We start from the raw sequence: 23,136 nt of genomic DNA on the forward strand, positions 1-23,136 counted from the left end.
AACATGACTGCTGGACAGCCATCTTGTGTATCAAGGTCAGGTACATCAAAGTGTATCTTGAGTTCCATTGTCTCAACTCTCTGTAGCAATGAATGTAGCAAGGTGGAGGGAAACTCCACCGTACCATAGATCACAATCATCTGCTGCCACAGCCACTCGGAGGACGTGTAAACAGCATAGATCAGTGTACACACACACACACACACACACACACACACACACACACACACACACACACACACACACACAAACGGATTAACCAAATGCAGGAGTGTAGTAATACTGCTGCTAGCCACTAGGCCATGAGCTGCAAATACTACACAATCACAGGCAGTAGAAACACTGAATTAATAACTGTTCACAGAATTGAAGAGCTCATTTCTTTCGTGGGTGACACACTCTTCTTGCCGGCCTGTACAATATTCCATCCCTTCACGGTTGACATCCTAACCATCTTATCCTGCTTCTTCTTCTCCTCTAGTACCAATATTTAGATATTCTTGATTTGTTTTCTTCCATACAATTTTTTAGTTCATATATTTTTCAGTTTCAGGGTCTTCAGGTGCCTAATTTCAGTAACCTTATAACAACCTTCATAGAAATCATTAAATTTCTTGACTTCATAGTTAGCCTTATTAGATTGAACGTGTGTCCTAACTACAAAAAGTCTTCCTTCCTATACACCAAGCAACCATAAGTGACCCACAGGCCTGATTCACATACATATTTAAGCTCACGGGCAACCTTGTCACGTGACATGACAGCAGTGCTCTTGCATATATTCAAAACTGTAATATCTGTGACATATCTTTGAGGTAACACACCAATATGAGTCCGCAGCTCACGGCCTAGTGGCTAGCGTTGCTGCCTCTTGATCACGAGGTCCTGTGTTCGAATCCCACCTGATTGGGGATTTACTCTGCCCAGAGACTGGGTGTTTGTGTTGTTCCCATCATTTCATCATCATCATTTGTGAACATGGCTAAAATTGGACAGTGTAAAGAGTGGGACATTGTACGACCACTGATGGCTGCAGAGTTAAGCACCCCATGAACGAATCATCATCATCATCAACACCAACACCAATATGAGTGGCACCCCTCCCCAAAACACACCTTAAGTAATTCTTCAAACGTTCCCTGTGAGGCATTGTCATGTTGAATAATCAGGTTTCCGCCGGTCATTCGCGTCTTTCGTGCGCGATATTTCAACTATGTGACTCACAGTCTTCTTCAGGTGCTGTCCGATACTGATTCCAGTGGGGAACGAGTCCGGTATTTGTGCCTACATAGTGCTAGGCATTCCCTCTGCGGTTCGCACCACATCTGGCACTCTGTCCGCAGTGTGCACCGACTGATAGCAATGGCTGTAGCATTTTCTTCTAGCCGTAGCTGTTCCAAATGCTTTGTGCATACTTTGTTGCTATTATCCATTGTCATTATAGCTGAATTAAGTTCTGAATGGCATCCAGGCTGTGCTAGATGTTACCGTGCTGTGTCATGTTAGGCATTCTGTCTGAAGTTCTTGATACGCTTCAAAGTGGGCATGGAGCATGCACTGGCTCTACATCATGTCTCTTAATCACCCCATTTTATACATGCAAATTGACTTTGGTTGTCACTGATAACTAGTTTCGGCATATATATGTTAACAAAGAAGTACCTTACCATTCTTTCAGCTACCTTACTGCCTGTGGCCTTTTTCATTGGGTACAATTTAACGTAATTCAAAGAATGTCAATCATTGCAAGAATTTGTGGCACTACTCCTGTTGACATAGTTAAAGGATGTTGTAAATTGACCTCTACTGTCTGCTTAAGCCCTTTTGGCAACACATGGTGAAGAGTCCTTGTTTAATTGTAATTGTCTTGGTTCTTTTGATGACTTTCACTCATTCTCTATGAATGTCATATGCCCTTGGCCGTATTACAAAAAATTACAATCCTGTTTCAGTTTTTCCGCACAGTTCTTGGGTGCAGTGTGTCCACAGCTGAAGTGCATATACCATGCGAGATTGTCTGCGGCATATTCTGATATGAAGAGCTTGCACTCTGCTTTATGTTCATTCTTCCATATAATACCCCTTGATGCATTACTTAATACATTTGGATTTTCTCTTTCTCAGTGTACTCGTACTTCTCACCAGTGATACACATTTTTCAGCATTTTGCTTGCGGTGTGTTTTCTTACATAAGCCACACCTTGCATGAAAAGTATTTTGTCATCGAATGTCGGCAGTTGTGCTCTCTGCCTTTTCGGGCTTGCTGCTAAGTGCAAGAGTGCATCAGGCTCAAAAGTCTGTCCTCCTGGTATGTGCTGCACTTTGAATTCATAGATAAGGTCTATCTTGCTAACTTCCGATATTGTAGATTACATGTTGGACCACCAAGCCCTGTGGTCCATTACCACCACAGACGTTTGGCCAGCTAGATATTTGCAGAATTTTGTGAACCCAAATAGTATTGAGAGTACTTCCTTCTACTGTTGCTGAGTACTTTAGTGAACAGCTTTTCATCATTCTCCTGCCAAAAGCAATTGTTTTGCTTTTATCAAGTTCTCTTTCTTTGTCAGCTTTATATAGATGCATTCCCACACCATAATTTAATCCATCATAGGCTAAAAATAAGGTTTTGTTAAGATTTGAGTGGGACAGCATCGGCACATTGATTAACACAGTTTCAATCTGCTGAAATGCTTCCTCAATCTTCCACCAATGACCACACACTATTTTTCTTAAGTAGGCTGTGCAAGAATCTGTTGTTTACCACTAGGTTCATATGAAACAGCAGTAGAAGCTGCACAACCCATAAAAACTAATAAGCTGATTCTTGCATTTAAACATTGGAAAGCTACATAGTGCCTCCAATATTTCCTCGTTTACTTGTATACCTTCTTGTGGAACTATGTGCCCCAAGAATTTTGTTTCGTGTCTTCTGAACTCTGATTCATAGGTTCGGTTTAGACCCTGCAGTTTCAAATTCCTGAAAAATTTTCTTTAACATTGCCAAATGCTCTCTCCATGCATTGGTTGGGATCAGGATGTAATCTATATACAAGGTGATATGTTTGAATAGGGGGCCACATTAAGTCCAAAGGGGAGAATTCAATATTGATAAAACTGTGATTTGTATTGAAACACAATGTATTGTCTACATTCCTGGTCCAGTAACATCTGATGATAACCTGAAGTTAGGTACAGACTCAAACACTTTTGCACCATTAAAGTTATGCAGCAACTCTTCAGTGTCTTCGGTCAGTCACAGTAACCGGCCACAATGGGGCATCCTGGATGGTTGGGTTTATGAAGCATGTAGAAGGTGGGAGTGTGGGGAATGGTATGGGTAAGTAGAGAGATGGACTCTGGGGAGAGGTTCTGGGACTGGAGATCCTGCTGGATTGCTGGAATGGGATCACTGTGGCATGCTTAGTAGGTGGAAGTATCTGACAGCTGATGGAGTTTTTCTGCTATGTAATCCATGCGGTTCAAAACTACGGTGGTGGTGCCTTTGTCTGCAGGTAGGATTATAAGATCAGGATCAGTTTTTAGATGGTGGACTGTGGTTCTTTCTGCGGATGTAAGGTTAGTATTTTTTGGAGTGGGACAAAAGGTGAAGCACATTCCTCCAGAACCTCAACAACTTCTCCCCCATTTTCTTCACCTGGTCCTACTCAAACCAACAAGCCACCTTGCTAGATGTTGACCTCCGCCTCATAGATGGCTACGTCAGTACCTCTATCCATATCAAACCTACTAACCACCAGCAGTACCTCCACTTCAACAGCTGCCACCCGTTTCATACCAAGAAGTCCCTTCCGTACAGCCTAGTGATCGTCGCATCTGCAGAGACGAGCAGTCACTCTCTAAATATACCGAAGGTCTCACTGAAGCCTTCAATGACTGTAATTACTTACCATCCTTGTACAAAAACAAATCTCCTGTGCCTTATCTTTCCAGTCTCACACCACCTCCCAAAGTCCCACAGTCCGGCCACAGAGGAGCTGTCCCCTCGTAACTCAGTACCATCCGGGACTGGAGCAACTGAATTACATTCTCCGCCAGGGTTTCAATTACCACTTGTCATGCCCTGAAATGAGAAATGTCCTACCCACTATCCTTCCCACCCCTCCTACCGTGGTATTTCACCGTCCACCAAAACTACACAATACACTCGCCCATCCTTAAACAACCCCTGCTCCCAATCCCTTACCTCATGGCTCGTACCCCTGTAATTGACCTATATGCAAGACCTGTCCCATACATCCTCCTACCACCACTTACTCCAGTCAGGTCACTAACATTACCTATCACATCAAAGGCAGGGCTACCTGTGAAACCAGTCATGTGATCTACAACCTAAGCTGCAACCACTGTGCTGCATTCTATGTAGGCATGACAACCAACAAGCTGTCTGTCCGCATGAACGGCCACCGACACACTGTAACCAAAAAACAAGTGGACCACTCTGTAACTGAACACGCTGCCAAACATGATACCTCTCACCTCGATGACTGCTTCACAGCCTGTGCCATATGGATCCTTCTCACCGACACCAGCTTTTCTGAACTGCGCAGGTGGGAACTTTCCCTGCAATACATCCTACGTTCCCGTAACCCTCCTGCCCTCAATCTTCGTTAGTCACTGTCCTCACCCATCCAGCCCCCTCCCTATTCCCATTACAGCATTACACAGCCGTCATTTCACCGCCACACTCAGTCTTTTAATTTCTTTTTATTTCTCTCCTTTCTGCTACTTACCCCTCCCCCCTCTGCACCTTCTCTCCTACCATCCGTCTAAACTGCAACACTTCACTGTCTGCCACTCCCACCATACTCTCCCTCCCCCTCCTCGCCCCAGTTCTCTTTAGAATAACATGTTATTTTTAGAAGAAAAAATTAATTCTCACTACTTGTCCTTGTTGGTCTTGTCCATTTGCAGATTCTAAATTAAAACTTTTTTTCCAGATTGATACTAATATTACAAAGAAAGAAGAAGAACTAGAAAAAAAACAGCAGATGTTGAAGGAACTAAACTCTGAAGTTCAAAGTCTTATTGCAGAACTTGAAGACTACAAAAAACTGTACGTAACGTTCCTATGTAACTATTGACTTCAAGGAAATCAGTTCATTAATTTTGTTATTGTTTATATTATTTACATGTGGTGACGGTTGAATCGGTGTCAGATCAGAATTAAATTATAGATCTGTTTTTTCGTGAGCAGTTGTTTTAACCTATTATAAGATCAAGGCACACTTCTAGAACCAATTCGAACTTTCATTGTACCTTATGTTTCTTTCTTAAAATGTCTAACCCCTATCTGAAGGGTTTCTTATGATGTTTATGAGAATAGCATCTTCCAAAACAATTTTATTGGTGCAGCTGGACTATACTGTAGACACGGGGATTTAAATTTTAATGGAAATGCACGGGTATTTGCATGAAGGAAACAAATGTCGTATTATGTGTTGGTGCTGATTAGAGTTAAGATAGTAATTGGAATTTTTGTTTCTACATTTGATTACTATCATCATTTAAGAATATTACTGTACAGATTTATTAAAATTAAACCACACACATATTTCACTTCATAATCTACAAATTTCATTGAGATTGGACTGTTATATAAACTGTAAGTAATGTTATAAGTAATCTTTCATTTGAGGTAAACTAGATCTTGTGCAGCTCTTGCATAATACGCTGATTCCAAACAAGCAACTAGATGTTTAGATACAATAACAAAAAACAATGTGTTTACGTAACAAAAACATATAATTTTTATTTAAACAATGGAATCTCTGCTCCATCACCATCTTTTCTAACCTGCACAGTTGGAAGCTCTTGCAACACATTCTCTGCTCCCGTAAATATCCCGACCTCAACCTATGGTAACATATGATTCCCTCACCTTTCACCCAATAGTTCCCATCTCCTCTGTTCTATAACCTCCTCCCCATTCTCGCTTCCCACCCTCTTTGTTTGCCATCCTCTATGAACGCACCTGCCCATCTTTCTCTGCCCATCTTCGTTTCCTCTCCGTTTTCCCCACCCCCGAGTCCCACAACCTCCTGTTGCTGTGTCTGTTGGCAGTATGCTCCCTGTTCACTCCATCAGACAGCACTCTTTTCTCCTCCTGTCTGTACACTGTTATCCCTTCCCCTTCCCTGCCCCCCTCCAAAATTCTGCTTCCATTCCATGTGACAGTTGCATTCTGGTCCGAGCTGCCGGAGTTGGCAGTCATGTGTGCATGAGATGTGCATGCTTTTGTAGGTTTCTCTTTCTTTTCCTGACAAAGACTTTTGCCAAAAGTTTTTATGTAAGTGTCTTTAATTGTGCCTGTCTGTAATTTAGTGTGTCATTTTTGTGGTAAGTAGCACTATCTTTTCCTACATCATTAATTTTAAATTATTAATAACTGTCTAATGGGTTTTTCATCAATCAGTAATTTACCCTAGATCAAGGCAAACAATGATTTGAAGCACCTGTTAAAACCTCTGAAAATTAAGTTACAGTTGTTAAGATTGCAATAAATTGTATGATTAAGTGGGCTGGCCGCTGTGGCCGAGCAGTTCTAGGTGCTTCAGTCTGGAACCGTGCAACCGCTACGGTCACAGGTTCGAATCCTGCCTCGGACATGGATGTGTGTGGTGTCCTTAGGTTAGTTAGGTTTAAGTGGTTCTAAGTTCTAAGGGACTGATGACCTCAGATGTTGAATCCCGTAGTGCTCAGAGCCATTTGAACCATTTGTATGGTTAAGTGCCAGATTGCAAGTCCACAGTCTTATGATTCGTGTGTTACTTATTACTTCCTTCACCTCTGGCAGTAATGTTGTGAAATAGTTCAGAGTCCATCTTCAACCACAGGTTCCCTGCATCTTGCTGAATGAGTCAGGTCATAGGTCAGAGGGAGGCAAGGGCACACCACATGCTACGAAATCATGTCTAGTAAAGCATAATGGACATCGTAACCATACTATTTTTATTTTCATTATTTTTATGTATTTCCAGAGGTATCACTCATTAAATTCCAGATCTGGAAGTGCAGGGATGCCTCAGTTACAAGCTAACTGAAAACCTGCTGACTAATAGTTCTTAAACTCACACAGCTAACTTACGATAGGGAGCAGTGGCCAGGCAACGCATGCAGGTATCGAGGCTGAACCACACAGAAGTGTGGATTCCCTGTCGCATCAGCTACGTGCAAATTAATCCGTGATTCTGAATCAGTCACACGATAGGATACTTGTTGGCCACAAAACTTAGGCACATGGAAAGTTTGTTTCATTTGGTAAGAATACCAACTTTGTGAGGGGTGGTGAATATACGGCTCTCAGGTCTGGTAACGCATCATGTTGTGCTAGTGCTGGACAGTGTCAGGTCAGGTGGCTGCTGCTAGTTACTGCTCACAATTAGCAACTACCTGTGTCCTCATTTTGGTGGTCTCCTTATGGATGCCTCCTCCACAGGTAATCCATTTGTTGCAGTGTTGTTTCCAGATGCATGATGTTACTATGTCCAGAGTCTCCTACCAGAAGCCCAGCCATGGTGTTTCGCTCTTGCACTGGGTCACTGGTACTGCTGCCATGTGTCACTGAGGCTGGGAGAAAAACCTAAGTTGGTAGCTAGGTGGGTCCTCAGTGTGTTGTGATAGAGTAAGATAATGATGTTCGTCACATCAGTCCTGCACCATGTCAATGTTTGGCCAGGATTCTGACATGGTATTTTGTGTACATCTGACAGGCTGCCAGCTTTGGACATGATGCATGCATGGTCTATGGACAAGAGTGTGCAATGCACTGATGCAGTGTGTAGGGTGGCAACAACTTGTAGCTTCCAAATATAATGTATATATATGCAGGCCGAAGTGTTTCTAAAAATTTGTACCACTATCAGGATTCGAACACAGGTCTCATGGTCACTATAAAGATTTGCTAACCACGTCACCCTGGCACAGTGGCCTTGCACAACTGCACAGACTACCCTAGCAAGCCTCCACCCTCAATCGAAATTCCCATTCTCACCTCAGACCACTTTCCCCTAAACTAAAACAGCATTGCAGAGGCTCTCCAACTGTATTCCAATATCACTGGCCTTGGTACAGATTTTCATTTGTCGCTTCGGTCTGCATATATACATCATAGATGTTTGAGTCTTGAAAAGGTTTCTTTAACCATAGAGTTTCATTCCAGATATAAATTGGTACACATGATCATGTGATATGTATTGCAAGACCCTCCAAACTAGTGCAGTGACAACTGTCAGTGAGGCTGTGATTTCCAGTTGCATCACCCACCCTTGTGGATGGGTGATGCAACTGGAAGTTGGGTTTCTTCCATTTATTTTTTGTAATAACTGCAGTGAATTCATGATCTGTGTCTCACACTTTTTACTGCCTGTCTTCTGGGAGTCTGGTGCTTTGTGAGGTTGATGTCAGGTTATGAGCTGCCATCTGGCCTTCCACAAAGTAGTTTATCTACCATGATGTAGCTTATTCAGTTTTGAGTGCATTTTCAGACTCGTAGAATTGTTGTCAGGTAGGCTGTTATGGGTCTCTCTAAGATTTGCGTATGTGAAGTTTCTCCTTATAAATTGCTTGATGTATGATGCCATGGGTACAATCTTCATGTTGAATAGTCTCATAGCTGTTCTTACAGATAGTATACTTCGTTTCTTTACCTTAAAACTAATCATCACTCTTACTACTATCTTTGATATGCTTCGAAAAGGTATGGCATGTCACCTGTGCTGTGATTCCTACATATTTATAGATTTTTACTGTTTCCTGTTCTTGTCCCCCACTGGTGAATTTGTGATTGTTTGCAATGGTTTCTCCTATGCTGAATTTCATTGCTTTTGTCTTATCCTTATTTCTGATAAGGTCTTTTTTGGGAACCATTTCTTCAGTTTGTTAATGGCTTTTTGCAGGGGCTCTCTTCTCTATGATAATAAGATCATATCGGTATACAGCCACATTTTCACTATTTCTGATTATATCCTTTGGATCATGGCTGGGTAGGTACGTTGAACATAGTGGGACTTGAAAGCTATCCCTGTAATGCTCCATTTGTTTGCTAGATTCCTAAGTGCTGTGATAATCCATCATGCATTCCTATGGATTGCTTGGAGCACGCTTACTATAAATTTAAGGATCTGACTTTCTGCACATAGTATTTGGTGTAGCTTTTTGAATACTCTAGTCCTGTTTACCCTGTCGAATATTTCTTTAGAGTCTACAGAGATTCTGTATGCATGACATTTAGGTTTATAGAGGGCTTCATGTGTGAATTGGAGAACATGTCACACTGCTTGTGTAGTTGACCTTCTAGGAGTGAAGCCATGCCCTTCCTAGAGTATCATAGCCATTATGTTGTCTTGGATCTTTTCAAGTATGATGTTCATTATCTTGTGCAATGCTTATTCCAAAGTGACCCCACTATAGCAGTTTGGTGCATTCTGCAGTCCTCTTCCTTTTTGGATCACTGTAACTACAGATTCTCACCATATTTTGGGGATGTCCATGATTTCTCGACCCTCATTGTATAGCGCTGCCCATAGCTTCACAATCTTTAGTGTTGCTCCTTTCATTAGCTCATACCAGATATTGTCTGAGTCACTTGTCTTATGGGGTTTGCTTTTTTAAGTTGCCTTCAGCCTTTATATTTTGTTGTTCTTTCACTTGCAGTTCAGGGAATGCTTCCATTGATGTGTAATTTGAGCTGCTCTACTGGAATAAGTTTATGAAAGTGGTTTGCCATGGAGGTGCTTGAGGTCATCTTTATTCTCTGTGGTTCTAGGGCTTTGTAGGGTTTACTTCTTCTTTCTGAAGTAATTCTTCTTCATTGATATGGATGTGTGGTTGTTGTTTTGTTTCAGGAGTGAGTTACATTTTGTTCTTTATGCATATTTTTAAGCTCATTCAAGTTTTCTAGGATCACGCATCTTCTAATGTAGCATCCACTGTTTGGTTTGCTTGACCTCTTCATTGTTTGAGGGGCTGCTGACTAATAAGGAATTCAATTAGGTTCCACAGTGCATTATCAATGTTGCCTCTTTCTATTGTGCATAGTATTTCTTCAGCAGATACGTTCTGCACTGGTACGTTGGGGATGATTTTTCTTGGAGCTCATCAATGTTCATTTTGTTTCTTTCTCTTTATTATCATGATCTGAAATTTTATCCATACGGGTTGGTGTTCCATTATGAGTGTGCTTGGAGAATCTGTTGCAATTGTTAAGCTTTGGAGCTTTATCTGTTTTCTGCAGCAAATATGAGAGCTGTGGCACTAGAGCTGTTGTGAGGCATAGGTTTTATTCTGAGTTTTGTTGATGAGTGTTAGGCTTTCTTCTTCCATTGGTTTTGTAAGAGCCTGGGTTTTGGTGTTCAGCCTGACTGTTTAGGCCGCCTGCCAGCAGAGTTAGGAATCTGGGTCAGTCTAGGCCAATGCAGTCATGATGATTTCTACCACTTCGTCAGCTGAACATTGTGGTCTGATATAGATTCCTATTATTCGCAGGTTGTTTAACTGTGTTGTCTCAGTTTTTGTCTTCCCTCTTCGTGCTTTGTTGCCCTATGGATGAGTTGTAGTAATGTATCATTCCTCTTGATGGTTTTCTTTCTGTGTCAGCTTTAGTCAGTGCGTGTATGGCATAGAAGTAGTTTATATTTTGGTGTTCTTGAAGAAAGGTTTCTCAGAAGATCAGAACATCGCTGCTGAGCAGTTTTTCATCTGGGAAAATACTAATTAAGGATTTTAAACCTCCTACATTCCATAGCATGATTTCAAAATAATAAGTTTTAATAGTGCCAGCTGTGAAAACGAAATGGGTAGGAGATTACTTCTTATGGCCACACTCCTATATCAGTTTTTCTGGAATTGTGCAAAATAGGTTCTCAAATTAGAATTTATATTGACTGTCTGTGAACTAGGTAACACAAAAGGCTAAAAGTACAGAATGGAATAAGAACAGTGTGCAAAACACATCAAATAACGGAAAGGCAGCCATTCACCTATAACTGACTGGTGTGTGGCGCATAGAAAAATGCAACAGAAAACTATTTGTACTGGCTTTTGAACTCTTGTTCTTTCTCTTGTAGAAGTACACATATTCACACATACAAGGATTCCAGCACACGACTCTCTCTCTCTCTCTCTCTCTCTCTCTCTCTCTCTCTCTCTCTCTCTCTCTCTCTCTCTCTCTCTCTGTGTGTGTGTGTGTGTGTGTGTGTGTGTGTGTGTGTGTGTGTGTGTGTGTGTGTGTGTGGGTGGGTGGGTGGGTGGGGGGAATCTGGGTGTGTGTACATGCCCACACATTTTCTACTGAATCTTTAATATTTCAGCAGTCTTTTTCATTGTGCCTCTCTCCAACTCAATGACGTCTCTACATGGTGAACACCAGTCTCTCTTATCCATATTGTTGTTGGCACAAATGACTGATTTTCATGACAAACTGAAATTGTAGTTGAAAGTAATACCCAATCATTTGTTTTTTACTGTATTGTTTCCTATTTATTGATAAAACTGTGACATTTACTTCCTAAAAGCTACCACCCACCCCCCCCCCCAACCCTCTTATAAAACCAGTGTGAATGTGCAATGATTTGACAGTAGACTAAATATTAAACAACCAAAAATTAATAGATTTAGTAATGTTCAAATATTTATGTACTATGGGTTGTTGAATCATCCCTTATTGAATATTTTTCTGTTGCATCAGTTCATTAGTTTGAATGATGCATGAAACCAGGTTTCTTTTTTGATAAAAGATTTCTTTTTCTTGCTCTATTCTGACTTCAAATGATCCTTTTACATGGAAATACTACAGCAAAATGTCTAGTGATAACTATATTTTCTGCTATAGTGACCTGTCTGGTAACACTTTAATGTATTTACCTCATATAATTACCAAAGCACCACCTTCGGTATAGCCTAGTATGTCTTTTAGATTCCCTTTTTGCATGCCCAAGAAAGGTATTTCAATATGTTTTTGTTATTATTGGTTAATTAATTAAAATATTCTTTATTTATTTATTATTATTCATAAATATTCTTTATGTGTACTTTTATTTCAATTATTGTTTTAGTTATAGGTTTTAAGTGGTTTAGCTTAGTTCCTTATTTCCTTTTATCTTTACTTTCCTGAAAACCTGGAAAATATAAATAATTCATTTTAAATATCACATGGGAGCAAGAGATGTATTCCACAATGGCAATCTCATGGAAATTCCTCTTCATTATCTGCTCCACCTGAAATCTCAAAAACCTTTACTCGCTACACTGATTGTTCGGCACAACTGTGTTCTATGTTGTTTGGGAGTATGGATAATAGGTACAACAATTTAGCAAGTTAAAAATCAAACAATGGAAAATCTAGGATGGAATGTAACAATACCATAGAAGGAAAGTTTCTACTCACCATCTAGCGGACATGCTGAATTGTGATAGGCACAACAAAAAGAATGACACAATTATAGCTTTTGGCCATTTAGGCCTTTGTCAGCAGTACACACACACGCACGCATGCCCGACGCGCGCGCACGCCCGCCCACAAACGCAACTTGCACACACGTCTGCAGTCTCAGAGCACTGAAACAACACTATGAGCATGATGGTAGTGGCGACTGGGTGGGGATAAGGAGGAGGCTGGGGCAGGGAGAGGAAAGGATAGTATGGTGGGAGTGGCAGACATTGAAGTGTTGCAGTTTAGAGGGGGGGAGGGGAGAGAGAGAGAGAGAGAGAGAGAGAGAGAGCTGCGAAGGGGGCAGGGGGCAGGGGGTATGTAGTGGAAACGAGAGAAATAAAACGAAATTAAAAGACGGGGTGTGGTGGTGAAATGACAACTGTGTCATGCTGGAGTGGGAACAGGGAGGGGGTTGGATGGGTGAGGACAGTGACTAATGAAGGTTGAGGCCAGGAGGGTTACAGGAACGTTGGATGTATTGCAGTGAAAGTTCCCACCTGTGCAATTCAGAAAAGCTGGTGTTGGTGGGAAGGATCCATATGGCACAGGCTGTGAAGCAGTCATTGAAATGAAGGATATCGTGTTTGGCAGCATGTTCAGCAACAGGGTTTTCCACTTGTTTCTTGACTACAATTCGTCGGTGGCCATTCATGCCGACAGATAGCTTGTTGGTTGTCATGCCTACATAGAATGCAGCACAGTGGTTGCAGCTTAGCTTGTAAATCACATGACGTTTCACAAGTAGCCCTGCCTTTGATGTGATAGGCGACATTAGTGACCGGACTCGAGTAGATGGTGGTAGGAGGATGTATGGAACAGGTCTAGCATCTAGGTTAATTACAGGGATATGTGCCATGTTGTAAGAGATTGGGAGTAGGGGTTGCGTGAGGATGGGTGAAGGTATTGTGTAGTTTTGGTGGATGGCAGAATACCACAGTAGGAGGGATGGGAAGGATAGTGGGTATGACATTTCTCATTTCAGGGCACAGCGAGAGGTAATCGAAACCCTGGTGGAGAATGTAATTCAGTTGCTCCAGTCCCGGATGGTACAGAGTTACGAGGGGAATGCTGCTCTGTGGCCGGACTGTGGGACTTTGGGAGGTGGTGGGAGACTGGAAAAATAAGGCATGGGAGATTTGTTTTTGTACATGAATGGGAGGATAATTACCGTCAGTGAGGGCTTCAGTGAGACCCTCGGTATATTTTAAGAGGGACTGCTCATCACTGCAAATTCGACAACCACGGGTGTCTAGGCTGTACAGAAGGGACTTCTTGGTATGGAATGGGTGGCAGTTGTCATTGTGGAGGTATTGCTGGTACTTAGTAGGTTTGATATGGACAGAGGTACTGATGTAGCCATCTCTGAATTGGAGGTCAACATCTAGAAAGGTGGCTTGTTTGGTTGAGTAGGACCAGGTGAAGGAAATGGGAGAGAAGTTGTTGAGGTTCTGGAGGAATGTGAATAAGGTGTCCTCACCTTCAATCCAGATAGCAAAGGCAGGGCTACCTGTGAAACCAGTTATGTGATTTACAAGCTAAGCTGCAACCACTGTGCTGCATTCTATGTAGGCATGACAACCAAGAAGCTGTCTGTCCGCATGAATGGCCACTGACCAACTGTGGCCAAAAAACAAGTGGACCACCCTGTTGCTGAACATGCTGCCAAGCATGATATCCCTCATCTCAATGATTGCTTCACAGCCTGTGCCATATGGATCCTTCTCACCAACACCAGCTTTTCTGAATTGCGCAGGTGGGAACTTTTCCTGCAATATATCCTACGTTCCCATAACCCTCCTCGCCTCAACCTTCATTAGTCACTGTCCTTGCCCAACGAGCCCCCTCCCTGTTTATATTCCGGCACTACACAACCATCATTTCACCACCACACCCAGTCTTTTAATTTATCTCCTTTCCGCTACTTACTCCCTCCCCCTCTGCACATTTTCTCCCTCCCTCCATCTAAACTGCAACACTTTTAACCGCTCCCACCACCACTTCCATCATGCCCTGGTGCTGCTGCTCGCAATGTGGTTTTTAGTTCCTGCAGACGTGTGTGCAAGTTGCGTTTGCTTGTGTGTGTGTGTGTGTGTGTGTGTGTGTGTGTGTGTGTGTGTGTGTGTGTCAATTTCTGATGACAAAGGCCTTAATGGCTGAAAGCTGTAAATTGTGTGAATCTTTTTGTTGTGCCTATCGCGACTTAGCATCTCCGCTGTATGGTGAATTTACCAAGTTAATGTTTATTAATTCAGAGTTAATCTCTCATCGAATTATGACTGTGAAAAATGCAGGTTCGCACTATCGCTCGAAACTTCAGCTCTGAGCGATCTACGTCATGTAATATCTGTACCATGATAATTAATTAATTTCTGTGTGGAAATATACACACCTTGAATACTTGATGTTAGCTATTGAATTTTATTTTTGTGCAAAAATCTATTTGAACATTTACTACATACCGTAATGTAGTCTCACAACAATAAAATCTCTCTACTCCTCTCACATGTCCGATCTCCCCATTTCCTTCACAAAAAGTCCTTAAAACAAAATCTTTTGTTCTGTAAGACACAGAGATGTGTTCTTAACTCAGAACGTCCTATTCTTGCAGTTGGTATATGCCGTTAACCACAATATCAATTTGTAGCACCCAAATTAGAACTTTTGAATACATTGTTACACCATATTGCCCCTCTTTGCCGTGAATTTTCTTTCCTTAGACAATTCAGGACCAAAATTACAATAGAAATTGACTCTACTGTTGTACTACAATACCGAGTGGAATATGCTTGTGGCAGTTGACAACTTTTGCCGCTTATGTAATCTGAATAGCTTTCACAATCACTCGCTACTGATCATAAGCTTAAATAATTTGACATTAACTGTTTAAGTAACTCTGTAAGTAGCTAATGTGGCAATGGACTTCCGATCAGAATACCCTTCCCATTTGGGCAAGGGTTGCTAAGGGAAACCATGGAAAACCTGGAACGAGGTTACTTTAACCTTATGTTTCACCCAGTAATTTACAAAAATTATTTAAAATTTCGACTGACAGGTCTGAAAGTATCTTTATGCATTGTGTTCTTGCATTGGTATAGTCAGGTATAAACAAATGTGAAGATATGTTGATACTGACGTCAGCACGATGTCTGGTTGAGGGTGCAGGGCAGGTGTGGGGAGAGACGGAGGATGACCTTGCTACCATGTGTGTGATTGTAGGTATGATTGGGAGCAGCGTTGATACTCAGGTGGAAGAAAGGCTGGATCAGACCCTCATATGGCCATTCACAGGGCAGTGATGTGTGAACGTGTAACTTACCTGGAACAAGTATCAATGCTAATCATTACTGATGGAAAAATGGAAAAGCACTGTAAGAAATAGGTTAGTACATATACTCTTCATTCTCAAGCAACTGGTCTGAATTGAGAGATTCAGATAATCTTTCATCATATTTACCAATTTTTGTCTTTATATAGTCACTTATGAATATCAGAGTACCATATCTACACACTCACGTTGTCCGTGATAAACTCTGTTGATAATTCCCTTTTGGGTCTTCACATACTATTTGAATGAAGCACAATAATCATTATCACTTGAATATATCTTTACTCTTTAGCACACAGGTAATAACTCTTCTCTCTCTTCACTAGTTCCTTTTTATGACACTGCACCACCACGTGTTCATAGCTGATTTTGCACCTGGCAACACACAATATTGGATGTTCATTGTTGTTCACAGTATACATAAATAATCCGCATTCTGTCAGTCTTCAAAACCTAACTGTTACAGAATTCAATTACGAATTTATTTACTACCCCAAAATCTACATAAATTCAGCCCAGTTGGTTCTCTTAAACTGCTGTCGTAACTCATCACTTTAAATAATGCCAATTTAATTTCAAACACCCCACAACAATCACACACTCCCTCAACCAGTTCCAGCATTTTCCTTCCTAATATCCTCGTTTGTAATCGATCTCAACCAAATTTCGCAAAAACTCAACCAAGTGAACTGACTTTTGTCTTTAAAATATTTTATCATCTGTAGTCATATACTGTTGCCTTGAATATATGTAGTCATATGCTCTTGGCATGAATATTCACATGTGCCTAATACTAACATTTTCATAAAAAATTGAAACAGATATCCACTAATAACTATAGTCTTTATTGAAATTAAGAAATATCATAATTAACTTTTCCTTAATACAACTAAATATTATGTTGCTGAAACAAAATATATAAAACAAAGATTCCAAGACTTACCAAGCGGGAAAGCGCCGGCAGACAGGCACATGAACAAAACAACAAAACACACAAACACACACACAGAATTACTAGCTTTCGCAACCGATGGTTGCTTCTTCAGGAAGGAGAGGGAAAGACGAAAGGATGTGGGTTTTCACATCCTTGGTCTGCTTGTGTCTGTGTATGTGCGGATGGATATGTGTGTGTGTGCGAGTGTACACCTGTCCTTTTTTCCCCTAAGGGAAGTCTTTCCGCTCTCGGGATTGGAATGACTCCTTACCCCCTCCCTTAAAACCCACATCCTTTCGTCTTTCCCTCTCCTTCCTGAAGAAGCAACCATCGGTTGCGAAAGCTAGTAATTCTGTGTGTGTGTTTGTGTGTTTTGTTCATGTGCCTGTCTGCCGGCGCTTTCCTGCTTGGTAAGTCTTGGAATCTTTGTTTTTAATATATTTTTCCCATGTGGAAGTTTCTTTCTATTTTATATATATATATATATATTAAAAACAAAGATTCCAAGACTTACCAAGCGGGAAAGTGCCGGCAGACAGGCACATGAACAAAACACACAGACACACACACAGAATTACGAGCTTTCGCAACTGGCAGTTGCTTCGTCAGGAAAGAAGGAAGGAGAGGGAAAAATGAAAGGATGTGGGTTTTAAGGGAAAGGGTAAGGAGTCATTCCAATCCCGGGAGCGGAAAGACTTCCCTTAGGGGGAAAAAAAGGACAGGTGTACACTCGCGCACACACACACACACACACACACACACACATCCATTCGTACATACACAGACACAAGCAGACATATTTAAAGGCAAAGAGTAAGGGCAGAGATGTCAGTCGAGGCGGAAGTACAGAGGCAAAGAAGTTGTTGAAAGACAGGTGAGGTATGAGCGGCGGCAACTTGAAATTAGCGGAGGTTGAGGCCTGGCGGATATCGAGAAGAGAGGATATATATATATATAATTAATCTCTTATGCATTTCTATTGAATCATCATACGCTTATCTGAAATAATAAAAAAATAAACAAAAAAATTGCTTATATTATTCGTAGTTAAAATAATTTTCTTTCAGGAATGAAACTTATTTAAATCATCATTGTGCTATAATCCCTTTATATTTCTTGTTTCAGGATGTCCTACTAGATATGCTCCTGGATTTGGTATTCTAATTACCTCAAATGGTCCTTCATACATTAATTGCCATTTCTTATTGGGTTTTTTTTAGTAATGACACATAATAACAATCTTTCCCCAATGCAAAAGGATTGTCTTTGTAATATCCTCTTGTCAAAATCTATCTTCCTTTTTCTTGCAGTTTCAGTGAGATTTATTAACGCTGTTCTAATCTTATCTTGCCAGTGGGTTTCTTCTTGTGGTACCTTCAGAATCTTATCCGTCCATTCATTTCTTTCTATTCTGTCAAACATTAGTTCAGCTGGTGTAAAGTTTTGTGGTCATATGAGGCAAATGTTTTACAATTTCCTCAAAGGTATTGAGATATTCTATCCATCTTGTTTGTTTGGCATGTCAGTAGGTTTGCTTAAATCTGTTTAATTCATGAAAAGCCCTCTCAATCATGTTTGCGCCCGGATTATATGTGGAAGTCAAGATTTGTGTTAAATTTGCTCTGGCCAATGTCTGCCTCCACCTATATCTGGTAGAATTTGAGGCATTGTCAGATAAAACCTCGTTCGGCTTCCCAGTGCACGGAATGTAGTCATTGAAAAGATGATTCAGAATTGGTGGTGCTGTAGCAGTTTCCATTGGATTGAATTTTACATATTTGGTACATGTGTCCAAGAAAGCTACAATATATTTACAGCCTCCTCTAGCCCTCAGTAATGGTCAACATATATCGACTGATAGAATAGCTACTGGTTTTTCAGGAATGATCAGATGTAACAGGCCTTTACTACCTCTGTTGCTCAGATTTTGTTTTCTGACATATTACACATTTTCTGAGTACACTCCATACTTTCCTACCTAAGTCTGGGAAGTAGCAGTACATTCTTAGTTAGTATGCACATTTCACAACACCAAAATGTCCCCAAGTGTTGTGAGTATATGTTATTAACGTCTTCTCATATTCTTCAGGTGTACACACACCAATTCTGATTCATATTGCTCTTCAATGAAATAGTACATCATTCGCTACATTATAGTACTGACTTATTTTATCTTCTTGTGGATCTTCTAATTTCTGTTGAATGTTTCTCCACCTTGTATCACTTTGTTGGAGTCTCATCGTGTCTCCACATAACTCTAAGTAGTATATTTGGTGTACCTGATCTCCCATCAATAATATTGGAAACTCGTCTTCATTTTCATCCAAGATTATGCCTTATTCAAATCCTTCTGGAAGACAGGGTAATGCATCTACTATGATAGTCTCCTTTCCTTGGATATACACAGTACAAAATCAGTATTCCTGAAGAACAAGCCGCCTCCTTGCTAATCTCGCATGTAATAGCTTGCAGGTGTGTAAAAAAACTAAGAGCTTGATGGTCACAGTATACTGTGGTTCTTGCTTCATATAAATAATAATGAAAACTTTTTGAATGCCCACCTACTGGAAGAGCCTTCTGTTCTGTTGTTGTATAAGATCTCTCACAACTTGACTGTGTCCTACTAGCAAAAGCTATTGGGCAAAAGGTGGGCTGGCCATTTATTGTTTGAATTTGGAACTGACTTATACCCGAACCAAGAAATGAAGCATAAGTCTTTAATCCAAATTCAGTTGACGTATCGGGATGATACAGAATCTTCGCATTGGATAAAGCTTGCTTGATTGCTTCGAATGCTTGTTGACAGTCCTCAGTCCATTGCCAATTCACATTCTTAACTTAATAAATTTAATAATGGCTCAGAATTCATCGATTGCTTCTCAATTAATTGACAAAAAGATGCAAGACCTAGAAATCCTTTTAACTACCTTTTCATTCTAGGAACAGGAAATTTTTTTGTGGCACTGATCTTCTTTTCATTGGGTAAAATACCTCTTGAATTTATCAAATGTCATAAGAATTTTATTTTCTCCAGGCAGGAATGTTACTTTTGTAGATTCGCTGTTGTTCTCGCACTATAAACTCTCAAATACTCGTGTCAGTATATTCACATGTTCTTCCTAGGTATCTGTAACTATCAGGATGTGATTGACAAATAATGTTAGCTTACTCTTTAGTTCAGGTCCCAATGTAGATATGAATACTCCTGCACTGATATTCAAACCAAATGGAAGAACCTTGAAATTATACAAATGTGGTATACTTTCTTCAATCTTCATCTAACTTGACCTGGCAGTATGAAATACACAAATCACACTTCGCTCCATTGAACTTTGAATCAGCCCATCTATATTTTCCAGGTGGGTACATACTGGTAAATAATTGTGTCAATTACATGAGTATCAAGTACTAGATGAACTTTTCCTCCTGGTTTTGGTACAATGAGATGTGGACTGCAGTAGGGACTGTGTGAAGGTTCTGTCAGATTCCAGTCTAACATCCTCTGTATTTCTTGGTGAACTGCACTGCGTAGTTTCCAAGTAACGGGACAGAACCTATGGCAGTATTTTCTGTGTGGCAAGACATTCATATGACATGTATAACCCTTGATGACACGTGGTTGCTCTTCGAATACTCTCATATACTTGCATAGTAGAACAGACAGTTGTATCCTTTGCTCTTCCACACGGTTCTCTTACCTTCTGTTGTATCTCCTCAGATACTTCAAATGACTTGCATTACTCTGACCGAAATTGTCTTGAATTTGTGGTGCTCTTTTATTATTAATTGTAGCTTTGCCCTTTGACAGTATCTTCCATGTTATCCTCTTTACTCAGCAAGTCTACTTCGGCTAGGGCTCCATCGATCCAAAAATTTACCTTCCCAGTAGAGAAGTCCAATTTGCATCCTCCTCCTGAATAGTCTATAATCCAAGAACACAGTCGACTATTAATTTACCAACTAATAGGAACACGCATATATCCTTGCATTTCCTAGATTTGATTTTAACATTGTCTGCATCCTCATGGGTTGGGACCACATGCCAAATGCTCCTAGTATTTTGCAGTGTTGTGTAGAAAAAGTTGGTTACTGAGTGTTCTTCACTAATTTATTAAGTAGGTTCGTAGATACTGCATTTACCGATGCGCCCATATCCAAAACTACTGTCAGTGGAATACCCAGTATTATAACTTTAATTGTAGGTGTGGGTTCTTACAAGTATTCTTCTGTATATTTGGCTGTGTCAACACAAAGCTCCTTTTCTACTAACTTTCCCTTATTATATCTCATCATACGAACTTTCTGCCCGTAGCTCCTATGCCTTTCCTCAACCATTTCTTTGGGGCATAATTCGGTCGAAGGTAGTTTTCCGAGTCCAATTCATTTGCATGAGTCACACCCTGTCTCACTTCTGTTATAACTGGTGTCTGTTGTCTCCAGTAATTATTCATTGGCAGAGAAAGCTGCATTTGTCTGTTATTGTTTTGCTAATTCGTAGTATTTGAATATATTATATCCTGGACTGTGTCATTTATCATGTCTATTCTGTCTGTTTTTGCCATAATGTAAATTATTCCCATTGCTGCTACACTGTTTACGATGTTGGTCATAATTATTAACAATTTGCCGTCCGCATGTCTTGTACAAATTGATTCACTTAGCGCCGGCAGCACTAATTTGGATTGTCCGCGGCCATTCTTGACATTATTGGGAGATTATAAATTGTTAAGTTTTACTAATCTCATTGTTAGTTCTCATAAGTTCTCAACCCTCTTCCCCTACTTACATGAATTTTCAAAGATACACATACACAAATAATTACAAAATTTGTGTGTTTCATATATTTGTTTAATTGCTTTGTTTTGGTAATTAGTATTTTTCTTTCATATGATATGGAGCAAAACATTATCCAAGATGTAATGCAACTCCACAAGACTTATACGTGGCAGTTTCTTCATTTTCATTTATTCATATCAGAAATACGTAGGCCCGTTAGTTAGCGTTGCTTTATGTGACCGGAAAGTCTGTCAACTAGATCATGATGAGTCGTACGTGATGTAGTGGCAACCACCACAAGTTTTGCTTCGCGCATTCATCATAAATAATCATATTCTCTCTTTCGTCTGCCATGATGAAAGGGCAAAATTACTTATAAAAACAGAAAACTTGTTGATGTGTGTAACTTACTGTTACATAAACAAAACACCAACAGATTGCAAAAGATACCAAAGTGCTGTCCCTGGACAGCAGAGAGTTAAAGTGCCGCAGGGCGTGACTCGCATTTGTTTCTTGAATCAGCTGATTGCTCATAGAGCTGCCATAGGCATAATTCACCTGTGAATACAAGCTGTGTCTATTTTCTCTTGCCTTAATGTCTTCTTGGATCAAGTCAGTGGAGTCCAAGACTGATGTAAATTCTCATCTGACACATGTATTAATTTTACTCGGATCTCCGCTGTAAGTTTCGCCTTCAAAATCCACAGAATATCCTTATGCATTATAGGTTCATCCCAGTATCTTGCTTTATGTAAATACTTCTCAAAGTATCACCGTAGACTTCAGGTATTGCACAGAAAGGTTCTGGGTTAAATACGTCTTTCCTTAATTGTTCTTGCACGCCACTCTACGGAAATACGCCTTCTCAAATTCCTCGTAAGTTTCACACGTATCCATCATATATGTGGCCCATAACGCGCTATCACCTTGGATATAACCTGAAACATATCTAATCTTTTGCGTTTCAGTCCATGCCCTTGGTAATACTCCACGAAATCCTTGTATGAATACAACCAGGTTTATCGATTTTCAGTCAGGTGAGAATGACTGAAATTGCCTGTGCTTCATCAATTTTTCTTCCATTAACTTTGCAGTGTATATGTTATTAGCTTCTGGCACTGCACGCATTCCATTGTAATTTACATTTCCCATTGGCGAAACATGTCAGTTACCAAAACAAGATTTGTGATTCAAGACCTATGTTTGCTCTGCTTCACGCAGCTCGTTTCTACAATCTCTTACTGCTCCTTGAATCTGTTCCACATCTATCCATTTGTCTAGTTTAGTTGAGAAATCTTATTGGTGTTTATTGAAACTTGCTTGTATCAACTAATCACTCCCTGAAGCTATGCTAGCCACTGTTTCTGTAATCTCTCCTACGGAAATGTCTACTTCCTCCTGCATCAATCTAATGATTGGCATTTCTTGGGTAATCTTTTGAATTTTCAGACGAAACTGCTTTTGCGTTTTACGCAATTGCATTATCTCATTTGAGATTTGTTGTTGTTGGCTAACTATTGCCTGAATTGCAGCTGAAATGTCAATTTGTTTTTGACACATCTGCTTGTTCTGTGTTACAGTTTGTACCATTGCTGACATATCAGCTTCTTTCTGTCCCATGTCCTGCACCACTACTGACATATCTGTTTG

The 23,136-nt window shown here is 40.4% G+C and overlaps 1 protein-coding gene across 1 annotated transcript in view; it reads left to right on the forward strand.

Annotated features, from left to right (window-relative positions):
- LOC126336665 (kinetochore protein NDC80 homolog) overlaps positions 1 to 23,136 on the forward strand; it is a 176,871-nt gene that overhangs the window by 148,628 nt on the left and 5,107 nt on the right. Inside the window, exon 13 of the mRNA XM_050000612.1 lies at positions 4,962 to 5,077. Within this exon, the coding sequence (XP_049856569.1) occupies positions 4,962 to 5,077 (116 nt within the window). The remainder of the gene's footprint in view (positions 1 to 4,961; positions 5,078 to 23,136) is intronic.

Source organism: Schistocerca gregaria, chromosome 2, assembly GCF_023897955.1.
Source record: "Schistocerca gregaria isolate iqSchGreg1 chromosome 2, iqSchGreg1.2, whole genome shotgun sequence".
NCBI lineage: Eukaryota > Metazoa > Arthropoda > Insecta > Orthoptera > Acrididae > Schistocerca > Schistocerca gregaria.